Genomic DNA, 25,207 nt, shown 5'->3' with positions numbered 1-25,207 from the left:
CCCTCAATTGGTCAATACGTTTCCTAACAAATTCAATGTAGGTTTCAACCACATGATTATTTTGTGGCGGACCAAAATGACTTTTGTTCCTCAATTCCAAATTTTGACATGATAAAATATTGGTGGGCACATTAGATTGTGTAGCAGATACATCATTATCCTTAACTGAGAAAAAGGCTTTCAATCTTAGACGCCTAAAAAAGCTGGAGTTAGATCTCCAGAGGTTTTTTAGGCTTCTAAAATTGTGTCCACTGAATGTAGTTCCACCTTTATAAGGAGGCTCCAGAAATATGATACCCCTCGGATCCCTTTTGTGTCTATCTTTGGGGGTGATAGCGGTAATATTGCTACCATCCTTAGACAAGAATGGCAGATCTTGCATAAAGGATTGCCCAATGTCATTGAATTCACAGCTCCCCCAATGATGGCCTACAAACGAAGTCCTAATTTGCAAGACAGAATTGTAAAAGCGGATATAGGGGGCAAAGATATGGAGAGACAGAAGAGATTGGCACCATTGAAGAGTGGCAATTTCCCTTGCCTTTCATGCTGCAACTGTAGTGGCATCATGAGAGGTGACGGTTTTGCGCACCCATACAGTGGTAAGCGGTTTAAAATCAGAGGACACTATACATGTAGGTCCACAGATGTGGTATACATGATACAGTGCCCGTGCAGCTTGATCTACGTGGGGGAGACCACGATGGAATTGAGAGAAAGAATCAATAAACATAAAAGTACAATAAGAAAGGGGGCATTAGATAAACCGGTCGCAAAACATTTTATTGAACATAATCATTCCATAAATCAATTAAGATTCCGTGCCATTGACAGTGTAGGATATCTGAGACGGGGACAGAAAGGGAATCCTGAGGAGAAAGGAGCTAAAATGGATTCATACTCTTAGGTCTCTTCAACCATTTGGCCTGAATATAGAATTTAACGTCACTTCCATCGACTAGGGTGAGAAACTACTTTGTCCTCTAGGTATTGGGACATCTTGTTTTTATAATAATATGTGAAAAATAATCCTTGAGGATCCATCCCCTATTTCGTGGGGCAATCAGATATTCATAAATTCACTGACATGTTATAATTCTATGAATGTGAGCCTTTATAGGATGTATCCATAATATATGATATAGATACATACTACTTATGTTTAATGATGTACTGAGTATGCGATTATTTTTACTGATGTTTGTCGGAACTGTCCCATGCGATTATTGGCTACATGGATTTAAGTCGATTTGCCTTACTTGAGTGACAGGAATGATTCCTGCGGATGCGTCCCCGTTACAATGGCACTGACGTTGCGCTGTATCGACACCGCACGTGAGGGTCCGCGTGATGTGATCATCTGACGCACAATGGCGCGTTTGGATGACGTCTGTGGACATGGCACGTGATCGCGGGCGTCATGAGTATTCGGAGATGGCCGATTGGCCACATGAATGAGCGCCGTCAGTTGCCGTGGATACGATTGATACATCCGGTCGAGCAAGTGCAGCTGTGCGCGGCTGCGCACTTCACATGGGACAACGCCGACATGAACAGCATGGCCATACTGAATCCCTGACCAGGTGCAAGGTAATGAATACATGGATAGAAGTGTTTTAATGAATAGTGATTTACATTGATGATCTGAAGGGGGGTGTTGTTTTATGTGGGGTATATATACACCTATTGATGTTGATGTCATTAGGCTTGACAAAGGCTGAGTTTCAGCCGAAACGTTGCTGTTGTATTTGTCTTGAGGTCGCAATAAAAATACTGGCTGATGCGAGATGCTGCCGGAGCCATTTTTGTTTCTTCGTTCAACATCCCTATTGACACCTGACACTCGGCCGCCTCTAATCTCCTGTCGCTCTCTTCCTCCTTCTGTCTATCACAGTGGTCTTCATCTCCCACCCACAGAGATGGTCACACTCTGGATCTTATCTTTACCCGCTTCTGCTCCCTATCTAACCTTTCTGATTCGCCTCTCCCCCTATCCGACCACAACCTACTCACCTTCTCTTCACTGGTCTCTTCTGCTGCCCCCCCGGTCCACACACCAGCACACCCCCGCAGAGCTTGCTTTCTGACGCTCTTCTCCCACTCTCTACCATCTGTTCCCTCCAAGACCCAGAAGCTGCCACCACCCTATATAACACCACAATAAGTACAGCTCTGGACACTGCTGCCCCCCTCACACACAACAAAACCCGAAAAATCAACAGACAACCCTGGCACCAACCTGACCCAAAAACTCAGACAAGCTTCCAGGGCTGCTGAGCGGCGATGGAAGAAATCCTATTCCAAGGATCACTTCACCACATACAAGAAATCCCTCCTCATATTTAAATCTTCACTCGCTGATGAAAACCAGGCAACTTCTCATCCCTCATATCTTCCCTGTCCCACTGCCCTAAACAACTTTTTAACACTTTTACCTCCCTTCTCCGCCCCCCAGCACCCTCACCCTCTCATCTCAGCTGAGGACTTTGCCCCATACTTCAAACAAAAGATAGTCCACATCAGAGAAAGCTTCACTACACAGTCCCCACAGACCCTCTATACAACTGCTCGGTCCTCTTCTCCACCATTACAGAAGACAAACTCTCCAGATCCCACCTCACCACCTGTGCACTTGACCCAATCCCACCTCATTACAGTGTTTATCCCAGCCCTAACTCATCTCTTCATCCTATCAGTAACCTCTGGTGTCTTCCCCCCTGCTTTTAAACATGCTACCATTACACCCATCCTCAAAAAGCCTTCACTTGACCCTTCTTCCTTGTCCAGTTATCGCCCCATATCACTTCTTCCGTATGCCTCAAAGCTACTTGAACAACATGTCCATTCTAAACTGTCCTCCCACCTCTCCTCCTGCTCCCTCTTTGACCACCTACAATCTGGCTTCCGACCCCACCACTCGACTGAGACTGCCCTTACCAAAGTCACCAATGACCTACTAACAGCCAAAACAAAAAAACATTACTCTGTCCTTCTCTTTGACCTGTCCTCTGCCTTCGACACTGTTGACCACTCCCTTCTGTTACAAACTCTCTCATCTCTTGGCATCAATGACCTGGCCCTCTCCTGGATCACATCATACCTCACAGACCGGACGTTTAGCGTCTCCCACTCCCGCACCACCTCCTCGTCTCATTCCCGCTCTGTTGGTGTCCCGCAAGGCTCTGTCCTAGGACCCCTGCTTTTCTCTATCTACACTTTTGGCCTGGGACTTCTCATAGAGTCCCATGGCTTTCAGTATCACTCCTACGCTGACGACACACAAATCTACCTCTCTGGTCCAGACATCACCACCTTACTCTCCAGAATCCCACAATGTCTATCTTCTATATCATCCTTCTTCTCCTCTCGCTCTCTAAAACTTTACATGAATAAACCAGAATTCATCATCTTTCCCCCATCTTGCTGAAACCCCCCCCAACAGACCTATCTATCACGATCAATGGCTGCGCACTCTCCCCAGTCAACCAAGTCCGCTGCCTTGGAGTGACCTTGGATTCTGCCCTCTCCTTCAGACCGCACATCCAAGCCCTTTCCACCATATCCCGCATCCGCACTTTCCTTAACTTTGAATCTGTGAAAATGTACATGCCCTCATTATCTCCCGCCTAGACTACTGCAACACTCTCCTCTATGGTCTTCCATCTAGCACTCTCGCACCCCTCCAATCTATCCTCAACTCTGCTGCCCGACTAATCCACCTCTCCCCCTGTTACTCCTCTGCCTCTCCCCTCTGCCAATCCCTTCACTGGCTCCCCATTGCCCAGCGAATTCACTTCAAAGCACTAACAAATACATACAAGGCGGTCCATAACCTGTCCCCTCCCTACATCTCTGAGCTACTTTCCCGATACACCCCCACACGCACAATCTCCGATCCTCACAAGACCTCCTTCTCGCCTCTCCTCTTATCGCCTCTTCCCACAATCGCCTCCAAGATTTCTCCTGTGCATCCCCCATACTCTGGAACGCGCTGCCCCAACATATCAGACTCTCACCGACAGTGGAATCCTTCAAAAGAAACCTGAAAACCCACCTCTTCAGACAAGCCTACAACCAGTGACCCTGCTGCCTCTATACCGCCATGACCAACTTCACCCGCACCTACTGTGTCCTTCTCCCATACCATGTAGATTGTAAGCCCTCACGGGCAGGGCCCTCTCTCCTTCTGTACCAGTCTGTAACTCACCTTGTTTATGATTAGTACAATTGTCTGTGTTATGTATGTGCACCGCTTATCATGTGTACAGCGCCAGGGGAGGAATGGAGCTTTAATAATAATAATGTGATCCCTCAGACCAGGCCGCCTTCTTCCCGTAGAGCACCTGGTGCCATCTCTTCTCCAGGTAAGTGACGCACACACCCAGCCGTCCACATGATGTAATGTGATTCCTCAGACCAGGCCGCCCTCTTCCCATAGTGCACCTGGTGCCATCTCTTCTCCAGGTAAGTGACGCACACACCCAGCCGTCCACATGATGTAATGTGATCCCTCAGACCAGGCCGCCTTCTTCCCGTAGAGCACCTGGTACCATCTCTTCTCCAGGTAAGTGACGCACACACCCGGCCGTCCACATAATGTAATGTGATTCCTCAGACCAGGCCGCCCTCTTCCCATAGTGCACCTGGTGCCATCTCTTCTCCAGGTAAGTGACGCACACACCCAGCCGTCCACATGATGTAATGTGATCCCTCAGACCAGGCCGCCCTCTTCCCATAGTGCACCTGGTGCCATCTCTTCTCCAGGTAAGTGACGCACACACCTCTGGCCGTCCACATGATGTAATGTGATTCCTCAGACCAGGCCGCCCTCTTCCCATAGTGCACCTGGTGCCATCTCTTCTCCAGGTAAGTGACGCACACACCCAGCCGTCCACATGATGTAATGTGATCCCTCAGACCAGGCCGCCTTCTTCCATCGCTCCATGGTGCAGTTCTGATGCTCGTGTTCCCATTGTTGGCACTACAGAGCGAGCTGAGATTTCCTGACACCCTTCAATGATCACCAGGAGTTGTCAGTACCTCTTTGGTAGGATAGAAACACACCCCTCGTTAGCGAGTCTTGGGTGCCCGTGGCCTTGTCGTGTAAGAGGCCAGCAGAGGGCAGCCATCTTGCTCTAGTGAATTGTCAGGCATCTGCTCAGTCTATAAATTACCATTAGCTTTTGTAGCAGCAGCCGCCGCCGGACTCTAATGACAATCCCGGATCCTTCCGAGCAGTGACTTCACACCCGGCGCCATTCTGAGACGACGCAGGGAATTCTCGCATCATCTGAAAATTATATTTAATGTAATAAAACTACAGATTTTATACAAAATGGCAGCTTGTTGTCCCCCTCGGCACCGGCCGCCCCCATCTTCACACTGAAAACGGGCTGCGCTCATTTTCAGCTACGTCCAATCAGAGACGAGACACAACAGACGTCATCCGGTTCTCCCTCTCGGACGCTTGGCAGGAGGACGTGCACCACCCGGGGCGCTCCCCGATCACACAGTCCCTGAGGTCACTGCTCCTTCGGAGGCTTGTAGTGCAGCCGACAGCGCTCGTTAAATACCTGCAATCACCAAGACAACGCAAATCAACGCATCGCTCGCCACTCCAGTCACATCCAGAGCTGCACCCGGCCCCTCCTGCACTGTACAGCGCAGGTACCAATGGTACAACCCCCACTAACCCAGCGGGAAGCTAACAGGAAACTGTGGATGCAGCTCTGGATGTGACTGGAGGAGACAGATACAATGTAACCGATGGTAACCAAGATTTTATAGATGTAACGTTCTAAGTGACCCTGGGACTTACCTTCCAGCTCCGGTCGTTCACAACTTCCTCCACGTTCAGCTCAGACTGCAGCAATTTCAACTGCAAAACAAAAAAGGAAGATGAGGCGGGGGTCAGGGGTCACACGGAGGGGGGGCTACATTGCACTGCCTGATAGATCTGCTGCTCAGACAGCTGGGAGGAATACCGGCAGCCATATTGGTGGTCGCCCAGCATAGACCTTTTATCTGGGTCACTGAAAGACTACCCCCACCATCATCCTGCTGCCCATGTGACATCACTACTCTCCCGCAGTATATGGCGGTACACAGGCCCCGCCCCTGCACCTTCGTCTGCTCTTTCCGGAGCCTCTTCATCACCGTCAGGTCGTCGGGCTCCTTCTTTCTCTCCTCCTGACACCTGTTCACATTAGAGGACGTCTGAGATATGCAGCTCTTTATGGCCTTTTCCCGGGAGTAGTGCGCGGCGCGCAGCTGCGGAGGAAAAGGGGAGAGTAACCGGAGGCGGGCGTGGCGCAGAGACGTGCCGCGGGGTCACGGCGGGCACTTACCGACTCGTACAGCTGCTTGCACGTCTGACTGGCATCGATCTTTCCAGCGAAGGACACGGTGGGGACGGTCGTGTTCAGCTCGTGGACGATCCGGTCGTCTATTGTCCGCGTGACCCGGAGGATTTCCTACAGAGACAAGGAGCGACGGGAAATTTACTCCAGTCACAGCCAGAGCTGCAATTTTTTTTTATGTAGCTGCAGCTCTGGATGGGAGTGTAGCATAAGAAATAATGCACATGAACTTTACAACAGTCACAGCCAGAGCTGCAATCACTATTCTACTGTGTATATCAGGCACACTAGTGAGAATGGTAGATGCAGCTCTGGATGTGAGTGTAGAATGAAAAACACTGATAAGTGAACTTTACTCCAGTCACAGTTAGAGCTGCAGTCTCAATATTGCTGTGTGTCAGCCACAGCACTGGGGATGTTAAAAGCAGCTCTGGTTGTGACTGTGGCATAAGTGACCGTTACATGCACTTTACTCTAGTTACACCGAAAGCTGTATTCAGTTCCACAAAGCTTTATTCTCTGATGACACCAGGCAATGAACCGCAGCCAGAAAATCCCTGGAGCCCAGTGCATTATGGGATCGATCCTAGGCTGCTCAGACTCCTGACTGGAGCGCGTACCACATGAGTCCGTATGAACTGTCCTGACGGCTCTCACATCGCAGTCACCCCCTGCTGGTTCAGTGTACATACAGAGCATTCAGTCAGCAGCCACAGAGCAGTGCATTATGGGATCGATCCTAGGCTGCTCAGAGTCCTGACCGGAGCACGTACCACAGGAGTCTGTATGAACTGTCCTGACGGCTCTCACATCGCAGTCACCCCCTGCTGGTTCAGTGCACATACAGAGCATTCAGTCAGCAGTCACAGTGCATTGTGGGATCGATCCTAGGCTGCTCAGAGTCCTGACCGGAGCACGTACCACATGAGTCCGTATGAACTGTCCTGACGGCTCTCACATCGCAGTCACCCCCTGCTGGTTCAGTGTATATACAGAGCATTCAGCCAGCAGTCACAGTGCAGTGCATTGTGGGATCGATCCTAGGCTGCTCAGAGTCCTGACCGGAGCACGTACCACAGGAGTCTGTATGAACTGTCCTGACGGCTCCCACATCGCAGTCACCCCCTGCTGGTTCAGTGTACATACAGAGCATTCAGCCAGCAGTCACAGAGCAGTGCATTATGGGATCGATCCTAGGCTGCTCAGAGTCCTGACCGTAGCGCGTACCACATGAGTCCGTATGAACTGTCCTGACGGCTCTCACATCGCAGTCACCCCCTGCTGGTTCAGTGTATATACAGAGCATTCAGTCAGCAGCCACAGAGCAGTGCATTATGGGATCGATCCTAGGCTGCTCAGAGTCCTGACCGGAGCACGTACCACAGGAGTCTGTATGAACTGTCCTGACGGCTCCCACATCGCAGTCACCCCCTGCTGGTTCAGTGTACATACAGAGCATTCAGTCAGCAGTCACAGAGCAGTGCATTATGGGATCGATCCTAGGCTGCTCAGAGTCCTGACCGGCGCGTACCACATGAGTCCGTATGAACTGTCCTGACGGCTCTCACATCGCAGTCACCCCCTGCTGGTTCAGTGTATATACAGAGCATTCAGTCAGCAGCCACAGAGCAGTGCATTATGGGATCGATCCTAGGCTGCTCAGAGTCCTGACCGGAGCACGTACCACAGGAGTCTGTATGAACTGTCCTGACGGCTCCCACATCGCAGTCACCCCCTGCTGGTTCAGTGTACATACAGAGCATTCAGTCAGCAGTCACAGAGCAGTGCATTATGGGATCGATCCTAGGCTGCTCAGAGTCCTGACCGGCGCGCACCACATGAGTCCGTATGAACTGTCCTGACGGCTCTCACATCGCAGTCACCCCCTGCTGGTTCAGTGCACATACAGAGCATTCAGTCAGCAGTCACAGTGCATTGTGGGATCTCAGCTAATAAATCAGACATTCGTCAGCACAGCTTTGGGTGTGACCAGAGCGTAACACATGATGTAATACAATCAAGCGCCGGTAACGCTGTGGGACGCCCCCACATGACATGGCAACCAGGAGACTTGTACCGAGACGTCCACAGCCAACAGGCCTGGAGCTAGGGACTCTTATCAGTGTCAGGGAAAGTTGGGTGACCCCCAGAGGGTCACTGCCCTGGAATACTGGTTCTCACCCCCACTAGTGCACACTCCATACAGAGGGAAATGTGCACAGCAGGACCGGCCAGTGCATGCTGGGACTTGTAGTTCTGCCACCTCTGATGCTACAGTCCAAGGTCAGGAGCTGGTCTCTCGTGGAACTACAACTCCCAGCATGCACTGACCTTCAGTCTCTGCCAGGGTATGCTGGGACTTGCAGTTCCTCGGCTGCTGACAAACCTCGGGCCCCTCCTCTGCCCTGTGAGCGGTGCACTGTGGCCCCTGCACTGCTGTGTATGAGGGGCCGGAGGTCAGAGGCGTCCCATTAAGTACAGATAAATAAGAGCGGGAACCCCTTCCTCCTCCTCCCGCCCCGGGGCCTGAGCTCCCCCCTCCGGCTCTGACACTTCCCGGTACCGGGACACGTTCATCCTCAAACCTCACCTGAAACTCCGTGAAATCCTCGCAGCTCACCTCTCCACTGGGCGCCGCCATATTGGGAAAGCCAGGGGTCCTCGGCGTCCCCGACCTCTGACCTCCACAGGAGGTGTCCACGGTGAATGCCTGACCCGCGATGGTGCGCCTCCATCTTGTGGGCGGCCTGAAGTAAAGTGTTGTAAATTACCTGATATCACAACAAGAGACCCTGGGCCTCCGTGACACGCAGTCTGCATCTCACGCCTCCGTCTGACATTTTCTTCCTCGCCCTCAAAATATGTCTCCGGTAAAAGACGTTGGAGCGGCCGTTATTCTTGTGATTTTTCATAGCAACAATACAGTTTGGCCACAAGAAAATGGCCGCCACACTAAAGACTGAAAACCTGGACATACCACTCTCAATCTCATTGGCCACGGCTCTGCAGCTCTTTCCTACTATTGGTTAAATGACTGTTTAATCTGCTCTCTCATTGGTTAAACTCTAACAAGTCCCTCTTTTCTATTGGGTGACGCTCCTATTCTCAGTGACAGTTAATTGGCTGACATCTGGTGGGCGGGGACTGCTCGCAGTGACGTCAAACAGCACACAGCCCTTGACTTTGCCTGAAGATGTTGGGAGCCGTGCTCAGGAGCAGCGGCGTGCGCCTATTGGCTGGTGAGTGGCCATGGGGCCCGCGGAGCCGCGTAGGGCCACAGACCGGCCACGCAGCCGCGGTCCTGAGGGGGCGCTGTCACTCCCTGACTCCAAATTACTGTGTAATGAGGGGATATAATAAGTGGGGGAGGGGGGAGTGTGAAAAGGGGCTCTGTGCACCTGTAATATACCCTGCATACAAACCTATGCCGCGCTGTAACCTATGGCAACCACCTAGACTCGTGCTGTTACCATTGGCAACCTCCCAGACTCGTGCTGTTACCATTGGCAACCACCCAGACTCGTGCTGTTACCATTGGCAACCACCCAGACTCGTGCTGTTACCATTGGCAACCACCCAGACTCGTGCTGTTACCATTGGCAACCACACAGACTCGTGTTGTTACCATTGACAACCTGCTAAACCTGTGCTCACCCTGCAGAATAACCCCTGGAAAGTACTGCACCCCTTTAAGAATAGGGTGCTCCAACTTCCAACGTGCCCAGACAGTAAGAGCATGCTGGGGGTTGTAGTCTGACAACCTCTGATTGCAGAGCGCTGGCTATGAACACTTTATTGTCTTCTTCCAGGGAGATCAGCGGTTCCCGTCCCTCAGTCTCTGGGGAGCAGGAGATGGCAGTGCAGCAAACCGGAGGGGGACACGGCCAAATCGGAAGGTGAGTTCAGTGGGTGACCGCCCCGGTCCTGGGGGCTGCTCCTCCGAGTACGGTCACTGCTCTACAGTATTGTCTGTATGGTCCATGTTTTATCCATGGTAAGCGGCGTCGGATGTGCCTGGCGGCCCCTGATCTCACACAATCTGTCGGCCACCCGGACAGAGGAATCGGGGAAGACGGATATGGTCCAGGCGTATGGGCAGCTGCCCACGGGGCTATGAGGAGGGACCCTACTGTGCAAATGTCCCTGAGTGACCACCTGCCCTCAGTGCTCACCTGTATGGACCTCCCCTTACAGCCATCTAATGGTGCAGCGCCCCCTGTGGCCAGAGCAGATATCACAGCGTCTGGTGGACGTCCTGGGAATATCCAGTCTAATCCCACTAAACACCGTCCTGCTATTACCCCCACCCTAATATTCACCCGCTCCCTATTACCCCCACCCTAATATTCACCCGCTCCCTATTACCCCCCCCCCCACCGTAATATTCACTAGCTCGCTATTATCCCCCCTCCCTAATATCCCACCATTACCCCCTCCCTAATTCACCTGCTCTCTATTATCTCCCCTCCCTAACACTCACCCTCTCCCTATTACCCCCCAATTATCCTGTTACCCCCACCCTAATTCACCAGCTCGCTATGACCCCTCCTTTTTTACCATCTCATCCCCACTTGCCGCTCCCTTTACCTTCCCCGGCCCTTCCTAATATTTACCTTATCTCCGCTCATCGCTCCCTATTATTGACCCCCCCTCCTTATTCTCCAGGTCCGTCCTTTAAGATTCCTGGACACAGACCCACCAACTTTGAGAAGAAGATTTTGATCTGGGGAGGACGATACAAGAACGAGTCTGAAATTCCTGAAATTGTGTCGTGAGTAATGTAATGACAGACGGAGAATGAGGGTTGTATTACTGACGGAGTCTTTCTAACAGGCTGCAGAAAATGCGCTCCGGACGTTTCACGAAGCTGCGGTCTCTTTAAAGGGCACCTGTCCCCCGGATGGTGGCCTGTAATCTGCAGGGATCCAGGAGCAGTCCTGCAGATAAGGGCTCCAGAGCACTACTTTTTATTCTCCTACTGCCCCCTGTTGTCAGCTCTCAAAGTTATCTGCAGGACTACTTGTGTATGGCTGCGATGATTTCTAATATTAATCTGTTTTCCCTTAGTCCTAACAGCAGCACAATATTGGGGTCCTGCTGCCCCGGTGTACTAGGGGGACAGAAGGAATTTGTAATTAACCCCTTGGATACCGGAGTTTTTTTAGTTTTTGCATTTAACATTTTCTTCCCTATCTTCCTTAAGCCGTAACCTTTTTATTTTTCCGTTCACGTATCCATATAAGCTTAGGCTTGTTTTTTGCGGTACAAGTTGTACTTTCTAATGCCCTCATTTAATATGGCATACAATGTATTGGGAAGCGGGAAAAACATTCTAAACGGGGTGGAATTGGAAAAGAAACGCAATTCCTCCACAGTTTTCCGGGTTTTGTCCTCACAGCGTTCCCTTTGGGGCAATATTGACTTGTGCCCTTTATTCTTTGGGTCAGTACGATTCCAACGAAACCATATATGTATAGGTTTTTATGTCTGAATAATGTAAAAATAAATTAAAACTCTGAAAAAAAATGTTTTTTAAATCGCCATATTCTGGGACGATCTGTACTTTTTATTGATACCATTTTGCAGTGTGTGACTTTTTGATCACATTTCATTACATTTGGGGTAAGAAAGCAACGAAAAAATGGCGAATCTGCCATTTTAATACTTTTTTTTCCGTTGTGCCTTCACCGTATTGGAAAAATATTTTCAGATTTTAATACTATGGGAGCTTTCGGACATAGTGATGCCCATGATGTTTATAATTTTTGTTATTTATGTATTTATTTTTCATTCTCAGGAAAGGGGGGGGGGGTTAAATTTGTATATATATATGTGTGTGTGTGTGTGTGTGTATATATATATATGTGTGTATATATATATATATATATATATATATATATATCTCTCAATATTGGCATGTTCCATAAAGGAAATATGTGAATTGCTCATCTCTTATGTTGGCCTATAAAAGGAATTGCAGCTCCTCAGAGTGACCCAGTGTATTAAAGGCAGTTGCCGGGATCCCCGTTGGTCGCAGGGGGGTGCCAGTAATGATCCGGAAGCATGCGCTTCAGGGTAATTGACTGTTTAGATGCTATGGTCACACTTGATCACGGCATCTAAAAGCTGTTATGACCTCAATCAACGTTATTGCCGTGGGTCTCTGTTTGAAAAAGCATAGACCCGCCAGCCATGGCGCCCGCTGCACGTGCGAGCGGGCACCATGTTTACCCATCGCTCCAGCACCGTACATGTATGGCGCTGGTAGCAAAAGGGTTCACGAAATGAATCGCTAATTAAACCGAGACCCCTGAGTTCCTTCCTTGTGTTTAGAAGAGTGACGTACTTGGGGCAGAAAGCTTGAGCTGCTGTAAGGACTAAGGGAAAACAGATTCACAGTGATTGGCTGCAGCAGCACTAAAATGAAAGCTGACATCTTGGGAGCGGAGCAGGGAGCCAGCGCCAGGAAGCAGGTAAGTAGGCCTCTCTTTGCAGAACAACCATCTCTTTTCCCACCCAAAGTGCAGAACCCCTTTAAGGTTAGGTATTTTTGTGGGGCTTCTTCAAGGCAAACCATCTGTCCAAGTCCACACAGGACAGAAAAAACACAAGGTAGAAGGAAGTAGCGCTGTCCTACTAAAGCGCTCTGGATGGTCCCGCTAAAGAGCTGGACACAGCCTCCGCTTCCATGTAACAGACATTGCTTACATCCACAGTGGAGACTTGGCCCAGTCCTGCACACACAGCTGAGGGTGTGGTACAATGTGTCAGTTTAGGTAACAGTTCAGGGCAGGGAGAGATTGGTTCTGCTGCTTTGTTCCGCTCGCTGGGGATTATCTACACTGCTACATTGTAGCAAAGCCTCAGCTATGTGATTAGGACTAGTGATTTAGACTCGCAGACGTCCGATGTCCGTGTGTACTACAGCGCTGGCCCAGACTGGACACAGAGATAAACTCTCACCCCAGGGGTCTCCTCCCAGTATAACTGGTGTCTGTATTCTCTCCCAGCTACGAGATGGTGGATTCAGCGAAAAGCAAAGTGCGAGTCAAGTTCTCGGTGCTGATGATGCTTCTGACCATCGTGGGCTGCATCGGCATGGTGATATCTGGGAAGCAGGTGAGCAGCGGCGCCATCTCTGCTGGAATCACGTCAATCAACTTGCAGTGATTATATCAAGAGCAGCGGGATCACATAGCATCACCCATAGTCCTCCTCCAGACTGATATACATCGTGATTGGCCCCTCTGCTCTGCAGGGGAGGGACGACTGCTAACTTTCTGATGGTTCGATTGGTCGATTATCAGATTTAAATACAGATGATTCTGAATTACACTGTAACTTCTCCAAAAGACCCATGTAGATATATTATTATACTCCAGAGCTGCACTCACTATTCTGCTGGTAGAGTCACTGTGTACATTCATTATGTCTCCTGCACTGATCCTGAGTTACATCCTGTATTATACTCCAGAGCTGCACTCACTATTCTGCTGGTGCAGTCACTGTGTACATACATTACTTATCCTGTACTGATCCTGAGTTACATCCTGTATTATACTCCAGAGCTGCACTCACTATTCTGCTGGTGCAGTCACTGTGTACATACATTACTTATCCTGTACTGATCCTGAGTTACATCCTGTATTATACCCCAGAGCTGCACTCACTATTCTGCTGGTGCAGTCACTGTGTACATACATTACTTATCCTGTACTGATCCTGAGTTACATCCTGTATTATACTCCAGAGCTGCACTCACTATTCTGCTGATGCAGTCACTGTGTACATACATTACTTATCCTGTACTGATCCTGAGTTACATCCTGTATTATACTCCAGAGCTGCACTCACTGTTCTGCTGGTGCAGTCACTGTGTACATACATTACTTATCCTGTACTGATCCTGAGTTACATCCTGTATTATACTCCAGAGCTGCACTCACTATTCTGCTGGTGCAGTCACTGTGTACATACATTACTTATCCTGTACTGATCCTGAGTTACACCCTGTATTATACTCCAGAGCTGCACTCACTATTCTGCTGGTGGAGTCACTGTGTACATACATTACTTATCCTGTACTGATCCTGAGTTACATCCTGTATTATACTCCAGAGCTGCACTCACTATTCTGCTGGTGCAGTCACTTTGTACATTACATTACTTATCCTGTACTGATCCTGAGTTACATCCTGTATTATACTCCAGAGCTGCACTCACTATTCTGCTGGTGCAGTCACTTTGTACATTACATTACTTATCCTGTACTGATCCTGAGTTACATCCTGTATTATACTCGAGAGCTGCACTCACTATTCTGCTGGTGCAGTCACTGTGTACATACATTACTGATCCTGAGTTACATCCTGTATTATACTCCAGAGCTGCACTCACTGTTCTGCTGGTGCAGTCACTGTGTACATACATTACTTATCCTGTACTGATCCTGAGTTACATCCTGTATTATACTCGAGAGCTGCACTCACTATTCTGCTGGTGGAGTCACCGTATACATACATTACTTATCCTGTACTGATCCTGAGTTACATCCTGTATTATACTCCAGAGCTGCACTCGCTATTCTGCTGGTACAGTCACTGTGTACATGCATTACTTATCCTGTACTGATCCTGAGTTACATCCTGTATTATACTCCAGAGCTGCACTCACTATTCTGCTGGTGCAGTCACTGTGTACGTACATTACTTATCCTGTACTGATCCTGAGTTACATCCTGTATTATACTCCAGAGCTGCACTCACTATTCTGCTGGTGCAGTCACTGTGTACATACATTACTTATCCTGTACTGATCCTGAGTTACATCCTGTATTATACTCCAGAGCTGCACTCACTATTCTGCTGGTGCAGTCACTGTGTACATACATTACTTATCTTGTACTGATCCTGTGTTACATCCTGTATTATACTCCAGAGCTGCACTCGCTATTCTGCTGGTGCAGTCACTGTGTACATACATTACTTATCCTGTACTGATCCTGAGTTACATCCTGTATTATACTCCAGAGCTGCACTCACTATTCTGCTGGTGCAGTCACTGTGTACATACATTACTTATCCTGTACTGATCCTGAGTTACATCCTGTATTATACTCCAGAGCTGCACTCACTATTCTGCTGGAGCACTCACTGTGTACATACATTACTTATCCTGTACTGATCCTGAGTTACATCCTGTATTATACTCCAGAGCTGCACTCACTATTCTGCTGGTGCAGTCACTGTGTACATACATCACTTATCCTGTACTGATCCTGCATTACATCCTGTATTATACTCCAGAGCTGCACTCACTGTTCTGCTGGTGCAGTCACTGTGTACATACATTACTTATCCTGTACTGATCCTGAGTTACATCCTGTATTATACTCCAGAGCTGCACTCACTATTCTGCTTGTGCAGTCATTGTGTATATACATTACTGATCCTGAGTCACATCCTGTATTATACTCCAGAGCTGCGCTCTGGCAGTGATGTGACTGGTGTGTGTCCTGTAGAAGTCTCAGTTTCTGTCTCTGGTCTGTGGAGCACCTTGATCTCAGGTGGCACAGGGTGCAGATCCCGGACCCTCCCTCCTGGCCCTGTGCCCGGTGCACCGCCCTGAGCTCTCAGAGCTTGGCAGGGAGTCTCAGGACGGTGAAGGTCGTGGCTTGTATATAATTAGCTGAGGTTTTGGCTGCTGTCTCCATCCAGGAAGTGTCAGCTCCACCAGGAGACTCATACCAGGAGATTTCGGGGGTTTGGGGGGGCAGTCGGGGGTTTGGGGGGTTGTCACTCAGATGCAATCATCCATTCTGCTTTGCTGTAGATGACCCTGATATTATTGTACAGTGGCCATTGAAGTCAGTGGACTGTGTGTGCAGTGTGCGGGTCCTCACTGCATGTATATGGATATGTGATACACAGGGGCACGGATGGGACTTGTAGTCTTTGTCACAGGCAGATTACGGGGGCTCTCTGATCCTGGGGGCGCCCACCGAGACTGTGCTGTGTGCAGCTGCTGTCCCCACAGGACCCTCACAGCATCTCCTGCCCCCAGCTGTCATTTCCTGCAGGCGCCTGTGAGAAAGTCCTGACAACCAGCAGAGCGAGGTCTGGATAAGGAGGAGCTGCACATTGTCCTGGGTCTGTGTTAACCCCTTCCTTTCCATTTTTTTTTTTTTTTTAGCATTTGTGGATTTTGCTGTAACTTTTTAGCATTTGGTCAATTAAAGGTGTTCCTTAGGAATGAATGGGACAGAATGCTAAAGATAAGCACGCGGCTCCGTGAATCATGGTGAAAAAATGCAAAAATTACTTAAAGGGATTCTCCAGGAATGATGTAAAATGGCCGCCAGCAACCTGTCCTAGAATGTGAGCAGGATTGGTTGTCACCACGTGTAGAACTGCTTATTGGTAGGAGGGGACGTGGCTTCGCTACACAGGTGAACGTTCCTGTCGGGCTGCTCAGCCATGATGGCGTGTTGTATGCAGGATTGCATTACCATCTAGGGTAGAGCAGTGTAGTGCGGCCCCAAACACCCCCCCCCCCCTTCCCCAGGCTGCGGTAGGAGGGGACGTGGCATCGTTACACAGGTGAGCGTTCCTGTCGGGCTGCTCAGCCATGATGGCGTGTAGTAGGCAGGATTGCATTACCATCTAGTGTAGAGCAGTGTAGTGCAGCCCCAAACACCCCCCCCCCCCCTTCCCCAGGCTGCGGTAGGAGGGGACGTGGCATCGTTACACAGGTGAGCGTTCCTGTCGGGCTGCTCAGCCATGATGGCGTGTAGTAGGCAGGATTGCATTACCATCTAGTGTAGAGCAGTGTAGTGCGGCCCCAAACACCCCCCCCCCCCTTCCCCAGGCTGCGGTAGGAGGGGACGTGGCATCGTTACACAGGTGAGCGTTCCTGTCGGGCTGCTCAGCCATGATGGCGTGTAGTAGGCAGGATTGCATTACCATCTAGGGTAGAGCAGTGTAGTGCGGCCCCAAACACCCCCCCCCCCCTTCCCCAGGCTGCGGTAGGAGGGGACGTGGCCTCGCTACACAGGTGATCGTTCCTGTCGGGCTGCTCAGCCATGATGGCGTGTAGTAGGCAGGATTGCATTATCATCTAGCGTAGAGCAGTGTAGTGCGGCCCCAAACACCCCCCCCCCCCCTTCCCCAGGCTGCGGTAGGAGGGGACGTGGCCTCGCTACACAGGTGATCGTTCCTGTCGGGCTGCTCAGCCATGATGGCGTGTTGTAGGCAGGATTGCATTATCATCTAGCGTAGAGCAGTGTAGGGAGGCCCGAACCCTTACCCCCCGCAGGCAGCTCTGCCATGGAGGCTAGCAGTTCTGCTCACATTCTAGGACAGGTGGCAGGCAGCCATTTTACATAATTCCCGAGAACCCCTTTATGTAATTTTTGAATTTTTTTTTTTTTTTCATCATGATTCACGGAGCCGCGTGCTTATCTTTAGCATTCTGTCCCTCGAAGGTCCAAGCATTGGGTGACCACTCTTCTTCAATTTTACAGTAGGAGCCCCGGTTACAGGAGAAATCGGCGGTGTTGCGGTAACACTGTTAGTCCAGTGCCGCCTGCTGTCACCGCCATCCCCGGCGATCATGTGATCAGCCACCACCAGGAGCAGCTGAGACAGCGGTTGGTTGTGTGACTTATGTACAGGTCAGGAGGCGGCAGCGAGCATCCGCTGAGCTCTGTGACGTGAGAACAGATTATTCCCTTACGTCCTAACCAGTGGCACTGATTGGGTATTCCACCCCGTGGTTTGTACTGGTGGGGATCTCCCACTGGTGGAGATCTAATTAACTCGACACTTGCCCTTTGGGGTTAACATTGCCATCTCTGGTGGCTGTTTCTCCTTCCTGCGGTTGGTCGCAGGGTAATCTGTTCCGCTCCCGTGCTCGGGGCAGAGATGATGCTTGTAGCACGCCTCCTCTCTATCTAGACGCTCCTAGGGAGCGCTGGGAGCTAGGAATCGGCGGCCCCACTTGTTTCCTGTGGGCGCCGCCATTTTGGGAGTGACGTCACTTCCTGATTTCTTAGGAGGAAGTGTTTCCATCCTTTTTATAATGTATTTTTTCGCCATTTGTGGCGAATTTAGCTACTATAGTCTCCCTTCTAGTTTGTTACTTCTATTTTCTATCTTAAGAAGGCACTTTTATTGATTATTAGATTTAGCGCTAGCTCTGCCCCTTTTGGGGCAGAGACTATTTTTCGGCTCCAATGTTGCTATTTTAATCCTGCACCCCAGTGGTCGTTCGGCCTCCTGGAGCGCAGGTGTATGGTTTTCTTTACTCTGCTTATCTTGGATATTGGCTGAAGCGAATTTTCCCTTCTTCCAAGCGGTTTTGCTTTGATCAGCTAGTGCTGTTCCTCTGCTAATTACCTTGCGGGTTTGCTTGAAGCAGTTTCTTGTTTTTTCTGGCTAAAAGCCTATTTGCTTGGATTTCCTTTCCTTCTTCCAGACTCAACAGTTAATTCAGTTTTTTTTCTTGCAGCCATGTCGTCTACAGGGGATGGTGATCGGGACCCTGGCAGGAAGAGTTCTGGCAAGACGCCATCTTCAATGCCACAACAATTATTTATTTTCTCGATATCCGCCCTGTAGAGCTAAGCTTCTTCCGCCAACAAGAACCTACGGTCTATGATGTAGTTGACTGGATGAAGAACTACATGGAGTCCAACAGGAACCAGGTGAACTCCTCTATAGAGGAGCTGAAGCAGGCTCTTATATCTAAGCGCCAAAGACCTTCCTCTCCTCATCGGGCCATGGAGGTATCGGGGGCTCGGGATGCTAGAGAAGGATCTAGCTCTTCTTCTTCTGAAGATGAGGATGGGTTTCTCCTCCTGAGAAAGCCCAGCGGCTGCTGAGATCCATCCGGTCAGGGGACCAGGATGTTTATCAAGATGAAGCCTCTACCTCCGCCTATAAGGGGCCCAGGGCCTTTAAAGCGGACGTGTCATTAATGAAGACGGAGAGAAAGAAACCAGAAAAAGGTCCCGTGCTGACCAAAAGATTTAAGTCTGTCTTCCCGTTGAGAGAAGATCAATTGTCCTCTTGGGGGCCAATACCAAAGGTGGATATGGCCATTTCCAAGAGGACCATAGTACCATCAGACAACGGATCAAGTCTTCCGGATCTGATGGACCGCAAGGCTGATTGCGCCTTTAGGCGTGTTTATTCCTCTGCATCGGCTTCTGCCTCGGTCGCAATAGCGTTCTCTGAAGTGGCGAACTTTCTCAAGATCAGGTTTGCCCAAGTTCAGTCTGACCTGGAACAGGGGGTCTCTAGGGATGACATCTTGGCCTCTTGTAAGACGGCCGGTCTGGCCATTGATTTTTATTATTATAATTTTTTTGTGACGCTGCTCCACAACAATTAAAAAATTGGCTTCCAAGACCATGGCGCTCTCAGCTGCGGGCATGCGTCCACTCTAGCTAAAAACCTGAAAGACTGATACAACTTCCAAGCATAATCTCTGCACCATGGCATATGAACCCGGCAAACTTTTTGGGACAGAGCTTGACCATATTATGGAGGGACTGTCGGATAAGAGGGGCAAGTCCCTTCCCCAACATTCCTTTCATGGTCGGCGGCAAAAGTTATGGGTCCAGGTCTGGACCGAAGCCCGAAGCCCAGAGAGATTGGAGCTCCCATAGAGGGGGGAAATCCTCCAGGGTCTCTAAGCCCCCCCCCCCCCCCCCCAAGAAATCCTCAGCGCTCTGATTGCGGGCCTCCTCAAGGCTCTTGGTACCATGCCGGTCTGACTGGATTCTCAGAACTCCCTGCTCCCCATATTCCCGTAGGCGGTCGCCTACAACACTTTCTAGAATCCTGGCAGATCCAAGATCTTTGGGTGCTTCGTATTATATCTCGGGGATACCTGGTAGACTTGGACAGTCCCCCATCGGACAAATTTGTTCTAACAAGACTACTTCCATCCAGCAAACAGAAGATTCTAGAAAACTATATCCTGGAGTATCTTCGGAAAGGGGCCTTAAAGGAGGTGCCTCTTCAGGATCAGGGAGCAGGTATCTATTCCCAAGTTTTCCTGGTACCCAAGGTGACCAGAGACTGGAGGATGATCATTGATCTGAGATATTTCAATCAGTTCATCAAGCGCAAGCATTTCCGAATGGAAACTATCCAGTCAGTGACCAATCTTCTATTGCCAGGAGATTTCCTGGCAACCTTTGATCTCAAGGATGCTTACCTCCATATTCCCATCCATCCTGGGTCCAGAAAATTCTTAAGGATCGCAGTGCAAGTCTGGGGAGTCCTAAATCACTTTGTGGCCCTCTCGTTTGGAATTTCTTCAGCCCCACACACATTTACCAAAGTGGTGGTTTCCGTGGTGGCAGCTAAGACTTCAAGGTCTGAGCATCATTCCATAGCTGGACAACTGGCTCTTCAGAGCTCCTCCCCAATCCTGTGCCAACACATTCAGCGGGCTGTAACCTTCCTCCACCAGCTAGGATGGATAATCAACTGGGACAAGTCCCATCTCCTGCCAGCTACCTCAGTGAAGTTCCTGGGATTCGTGGTGGACTCAGTGGAAATAGCCTTCTTTCAGGAGTAAGATGAATCGTTATCTGTTCAAGAGACAGCCCGCTCTCTCTTAGTACCTCGGAAAGTAACCATTCGTACTTTGATGAGAATGTTGGGACTAATGTCATCAACCGCAGAGGCTGTTCCTTGGGCATTATGGCACCTTCGTCCACTACAATCGGAGGTACTAGCCAAGGGAATCGCAGTCCGGTGGGACTAAATTCCGTGCACTCCCTGTCTTACCGTGTCTGGTCCCCCCCTAAGATGGTGGACCCATCTAGAGGACGGCAAGTCCCTGATCCAACCCTCTTGGATCATACTTACCACAGATGCATCCCTAGTAGGCTGGGGAGCACATCTTCTTCTGAATAAGACCGTTCAAGGAACCTGGACATCTCAGGAGAAGTTATCGAATCTCCTAAAGATCAGGGCGATCAAACTAGCCCTTCTTAATTTTGCACCATGCATTCGAGGCAAAGCAGTGAAGGTACAGTCAGACAGCATGACCGCTGTAATGCACATCAACAAGCAGGGAGGCACGAAGTCACAAAGTCTCCTGAGAGAGATAGGTGTGCTATTGGATTGGGCAGAATTGAACCTCACCCACTTATCAGCCCTTCACATTCCTGGAGTCCACAATATGATTTCAGATCGCCTGAGCCGAGGTCTTCCAACCTGGGAGTGGTCTCTCATTCAGACATCTTCAAGGAGATAACGCTCATGTGGGGAATGCCAGAGATCGATCTCATGGCAACGAGGTTCAACACCAAGGTAGAGAGGTACTGCTCCCTTTACAGGGAGGACAACCCGGTGGCAATAGATGCACTGTCAATCCCATGGAGGTTCGGGCTGGCCTATATCTTCCCTCCAATTTCCTTGATTCCGAGGGTATTGATTAAAATCGGGCAGGACCAAGCATCAGTCATCGCCATCATTCCATACTGGCCCAAAAGAGCTTGGTTTACCCAACTCACTCACATGAGTCGGGGTCAATTTTGGAGGCTTTCTCCAGAGAGAGTACTGGTGTCGGGGGACACTCAGATCTCCTCAAATGTTCAACCTGACAGCCTGGAGGTTGATCAGTCCCTTCCTAAAATAGAAGGACTATCTCGATCTCAACAGGTCCATTTCTCAAGAACACCTTATCAAAAGGTTCCTGAAGGGAGCTTCAAGGTTAAAGCCTACAGTAATCAGACCTATCCCGGTATGGGATTTAACGGTCGTGCTCAGGGGGTTATCATCTCCCTCCTTTGAGCCTTTAAAGGAGGTGGAGTTCAAATTTCTTGCCTTTCTTGGCTATCACTTCTGCAAAGCGAGTTGGGGGAACTCCAAGCTTTTTCTGCATTTGAGCCGTACTCCAAGTTCCTGCAAGACCGGGTGCTGCTCAAGTTCTTGCCTCCCTTTATTCTAAAGGTGCCTTCATTCAGCAACATCAACCAGGTGATTTCTCTTCCAGTTTTGGCTCCACTCCCCTCCTCAGAAGAAAGAGGGCTCCATACCCTTGATGTGTCGAGATGTCTCGGGATTTACCTGGAGCGGTCCAAGGTATTTAGGAAAGATAAAAATCTCCTTATCCTTTTTCCCGGTACCCACAAGGGTAGGAAGGCCTCTAAGCCCTCCATCAGTCGATGGATTAAAGAGGCAATTCGGGAGTCTTGTGTGTCTCAGGGTTTTGAGCCACCTGAGTTTGTAAAGGCCCACTTTACTCGAGCGGTGGCTACTTCCTTTGGAGAAAGAAGCTAGATTCCACTGGATGTCATCTGTAAATGAGCTTCTGATCCTGAGTTACCTCCTGTATTATACTCCAGAGCTGCACTCACTATTCTGCTGGTGGAGTCACTGTGTACATACATTACTTATCCTGTACTGATCCTGAGTTACATCCTGTATTATACTCCAGAGCTGCACTCACTATTCTGCTGGTGCAGTCACTGTGTACATACATTACTTATCCTGTACTGATCCAGAGTTACATCCTGTATTATACTCCAGAGCTGCAGTCACTGTGTACATACATTACTTATCCTGTACTGATCCTGAGTTACATCCTGTATTATACTCCAGAGCTGCACTCACTATTCTGCTGGTGCAGTCACTGTGTACATACATTAGTTATCCTGTACTGATCCTGAGTTACATCATGTATTATACTCCAGAGCTGTACTCACTATTCTGCTGGTGCAGTCACTGTGTACATACATTACTTATCCTGTACTGATCCTGAGTTACATCCTGTATTATACTCCAGAGCTGCGCTCTGGCAGTGATGTGACTGGTGTGTGTCTTGTAGAAGTCTCAGTTTCTGTCTCCGCTGGTCTGTGGAGCACCTTGATCTCAGGTGGCACAGGGTGCAGATCCCCGACCCTCCCTCCTGGCCCTGTGCCCGGTGCACCGCCCTGTGCTCTCAGAGCTTGGCAGGGAGTCTCAGGACGGGGAAGGTCGTGGCTTTGGGATTTTATCATCTGGAATAAAAACACAAGTGCCAGTCAGGGGCCGGAAATAATTTACTTGTTAACTAAGGAGACCTCACTGCTGCTCAGCACAGGGAGGGGTGTCATGTGCAGCCCTGGGGGCCAAGGAAACCCAGGGGGCAGTGCCCATACCTTCAGCCCTGACTGCCACTTTTAGGGGCAGATAATGGGTGGGAATGTGGTGGCCAGTGTAGCTATGATAGTAAATAGCACACAATTTAGCTGATGCCATGAAATCTTTAGCCCCTCCCCCTCATTTATAACCCCTCCCCCGAGGCCCCTGACCTCTCTGATTTCTATAGATAGTATTCTTTAACCTTGCGTTTCCTTCTTACACAGGCCGCCAAGCAGCAGGAAAGTCTGGCCAAGATGAACCTTGAGAGAAAGGCTCGTCACAAGGAGGAAGCTGAGAAGTAGCCGCAGCACAGAGTATTATGAGCAAGCACAGGACCTCACCCTCAAATGATGTGTAGATTTTAGCTGGAGTGATTTCTGTTTTCCATTTGTGACAATGAGCTCTCCCTGTGCTGTGTTCTAGCCATTTACAGTGAGGGATGGGAGAGGGCCCCTAAAGCCTCAAGCACCTTATATGTGTGGCCAGAAGGCACAACTCCACAAAAACCTGAAAATGGAGGCCTCATCCTCCTCCCTATATAATACATTAGTCCAGAAGCTGAGATCCAGGCTGCTGTATGGATTTTCCAAGATATTATTATTATTTTTTTTTACTGTTTTGGAAGGCCTCTGCTCCTGTGAGGGCCACGGCCATCTCCATGCTCACCAAGCACAGCGCCGTACATTGTGTAGTGGCCGTACATGGTATTGCACTCAGCCCCATTCACTTCCATGGGGCTGAGCTGCTCCTAGGCCACGTGACCGATCAACATGTTATCACTGGCCTTAGAAAAGCGTCTTCTCAAACAGCTGATCCTGGGTGTCATGGCCCCACCAACCAGATACTGATGACCTATGCTGAGGATAGATTTTCAGTATATCTCGGAAAACCCCTTTAATCTGTCATTGTCAGGGTGTCACAGACATGGACAGGGCCCTGCAAACAGCAGCCCAGACCTCAGCTTTCTGAGAGGATATGATATGGGAGAGGAGTATCGAGTCTAGCTCCAGGCATTTTCAGGTTTTGGGAGGAGGGCACGGTCATAGAATTGAATGTTACACTGGTATCTGCTATCATTTCACTGCAATCTTATGAGAATCTTTATCATTTGTACAAATAAACGAACCATCAGCTCTGCGGCAGCAACGTCATCATTTATAGGGGAGAGACTGTGCACCGGTGCCGATACCGGACGACCAGAGCTAAATGTGACAGTGGGAATAATGATTTACTGTATCTTCTTAGCTCTGAATTCCCTGCATACACCAAGGGTTACATACAGATTATACAGCCACCACTAGAGGGAGCTCATTACATACAGATTATACAGCCACCACTAGAGGGAGCTCACTACATACAGATTATACAGCCACCACTAGAGGGAGCTCACTACATACAGATTATACAGCCACCACTAGAGGGAGCTCACTACATACAGATTATACAGCCACCACTAGAGGGAGCTCACTACATACAGACTATACAGCCACCACTAGAGGGAGCTTACTACATACAGATCATACAGCCACCACTAGAGGGAGCTCACTACATACAGACTATACAGCCACCACTAGAGGGAGCTTACTACATACAGATCATACAGTCACCACTAGAGGGAGCTCACTACATACAGGTTATACAGTCACCACTAGTGGGTGCTCACTACATACAGGTTATACAGTCACCACTAGAGGGAGCTCACTA

General features: G+C 49.5%; 2 protein-coding genes across 3 annotated transcripts; one reads left to right on the top strand and one right to left on the bottom strand.

The window, feature by feature from the left end:
* Positions 1-5,286: 5,286 nt before the first annotated feature.
* On the bottom strand, positions 5,287-9,106 carry MIX23 (mitochondrial matrix import factor 23). 2 transcript variants are annotated; one of them, XM_044284135.1, is made up of 5 exons: positions 8,950-9,106; positions 6,348-6,473; positions 6,124-6,270; positions 5,819-5,878; positions 5,287-5,573 (listed from the first exon to the last, which is right to left on the bottom strand). In XM_044284135.1, exons 1-5 carry the CDS (start codon positions 8,998-9,000, stop codon positions 5,523-5,525), a joined length of 435 nt encoding a protein of 144 aa, XP_044140070.1. In that variant the 5' UTR covers positions 9,001-9,106; the 3' UTR covers positions 5,287-5,522. The 2 variants fall into 2 exon arrangements, with proteins under 2 accessions (XP_044140070.1, XP_044140071.1); XM_044284136.1 differs by having other exon boundaries at positions 8,980-9,055.
* Positions 9,107-9,466: 360 nt separating this feature from the next.
* On the top strand, positions 9,467-24,640 carry FAM162A (family with sequence similarity 162 member A). The gene is made up of 5 exons (XM_044284137.1): positions 9,467-9,598; positions 10,169-10,255; positions 11,025-11,130; positions 13,370-13,478; positions 23,728-24,640. Exons 1-5 carry the CDS (start codon positions 9,553-9,555, stop codon positions 23,803-23,805), a joined length of 426 nt encoding a protein of 141 aa, XP_044140072.1. The 5' UTR covers positions 9,467-9,552; the 3' UTR covers positions 23,806-24,640.
* The last annotated feature ends 567 nt before the right edge of the window (positions 24,641-25,207 follow it).

The sequence above is a fragment of the Bufo gargarizans genome, chromosome 3, assembly GCF_014858855.1.
Source record: "Bufo gargarizans isolate SCDJY-AF-19 chromosome 3, ASM1485885v1, whole genome shotgun sequence".
Lineage (NCBI taxonomy): Eukaryota > Metazoa > Chordata > Amphibia > Anura > Bufonidae > Bufo > Bufo gargarizans.
This window is presented reverse-complemented; position numbering and strand designations above follow the sequence as displayed.

Bases quoted from the DNA above. Each gene is read 5' to 3' on its own strand.
- FAM162A (XM_044284137.1), top strand. From the start codon at position 9,553: ATGTTGGGAGCCGTGCTCAGGAGCAGCGGCGTGCGCCTATTGGCTG. The intron at 10,256-11,024 runs GTGAGTTCAGTG...CTTATTCTCCAG, and splicing joins GGACACGGCCAAATCGGAAG to GTCCGTCCTTTAAGATTCCT. The intron at 11,131-13,369 runs GTGAGTAATGTA...ATTCTCTCCCAG, and splicing joins GAAATTCCTGAAATTGTGTC to CTACGAGATGGTGGATTCAG.
- MIX23 (XM_044284135.1), bottom strand. From the start codon at position 9,000: ATGGCGGCGCCCAGTGGAGAGGTGAGCTGCGAGGATTTCACGGAGTTT. The intron at 5,879-6,123 runs GTGCAGGGGCGG...TTTGTTTTGCAG, and splicing joins TCCGGAAAGAGCAGACGAAG to TTGAAATTGCTGCAGTCTGA. The intron at 5,574-5,818 runs GTAAGTCCCAGG...TGGTGATTGCAG, and splicing joins TGAACGACCGGAGCTGGAAG to GTATTTAACGAGCGCTGTCG.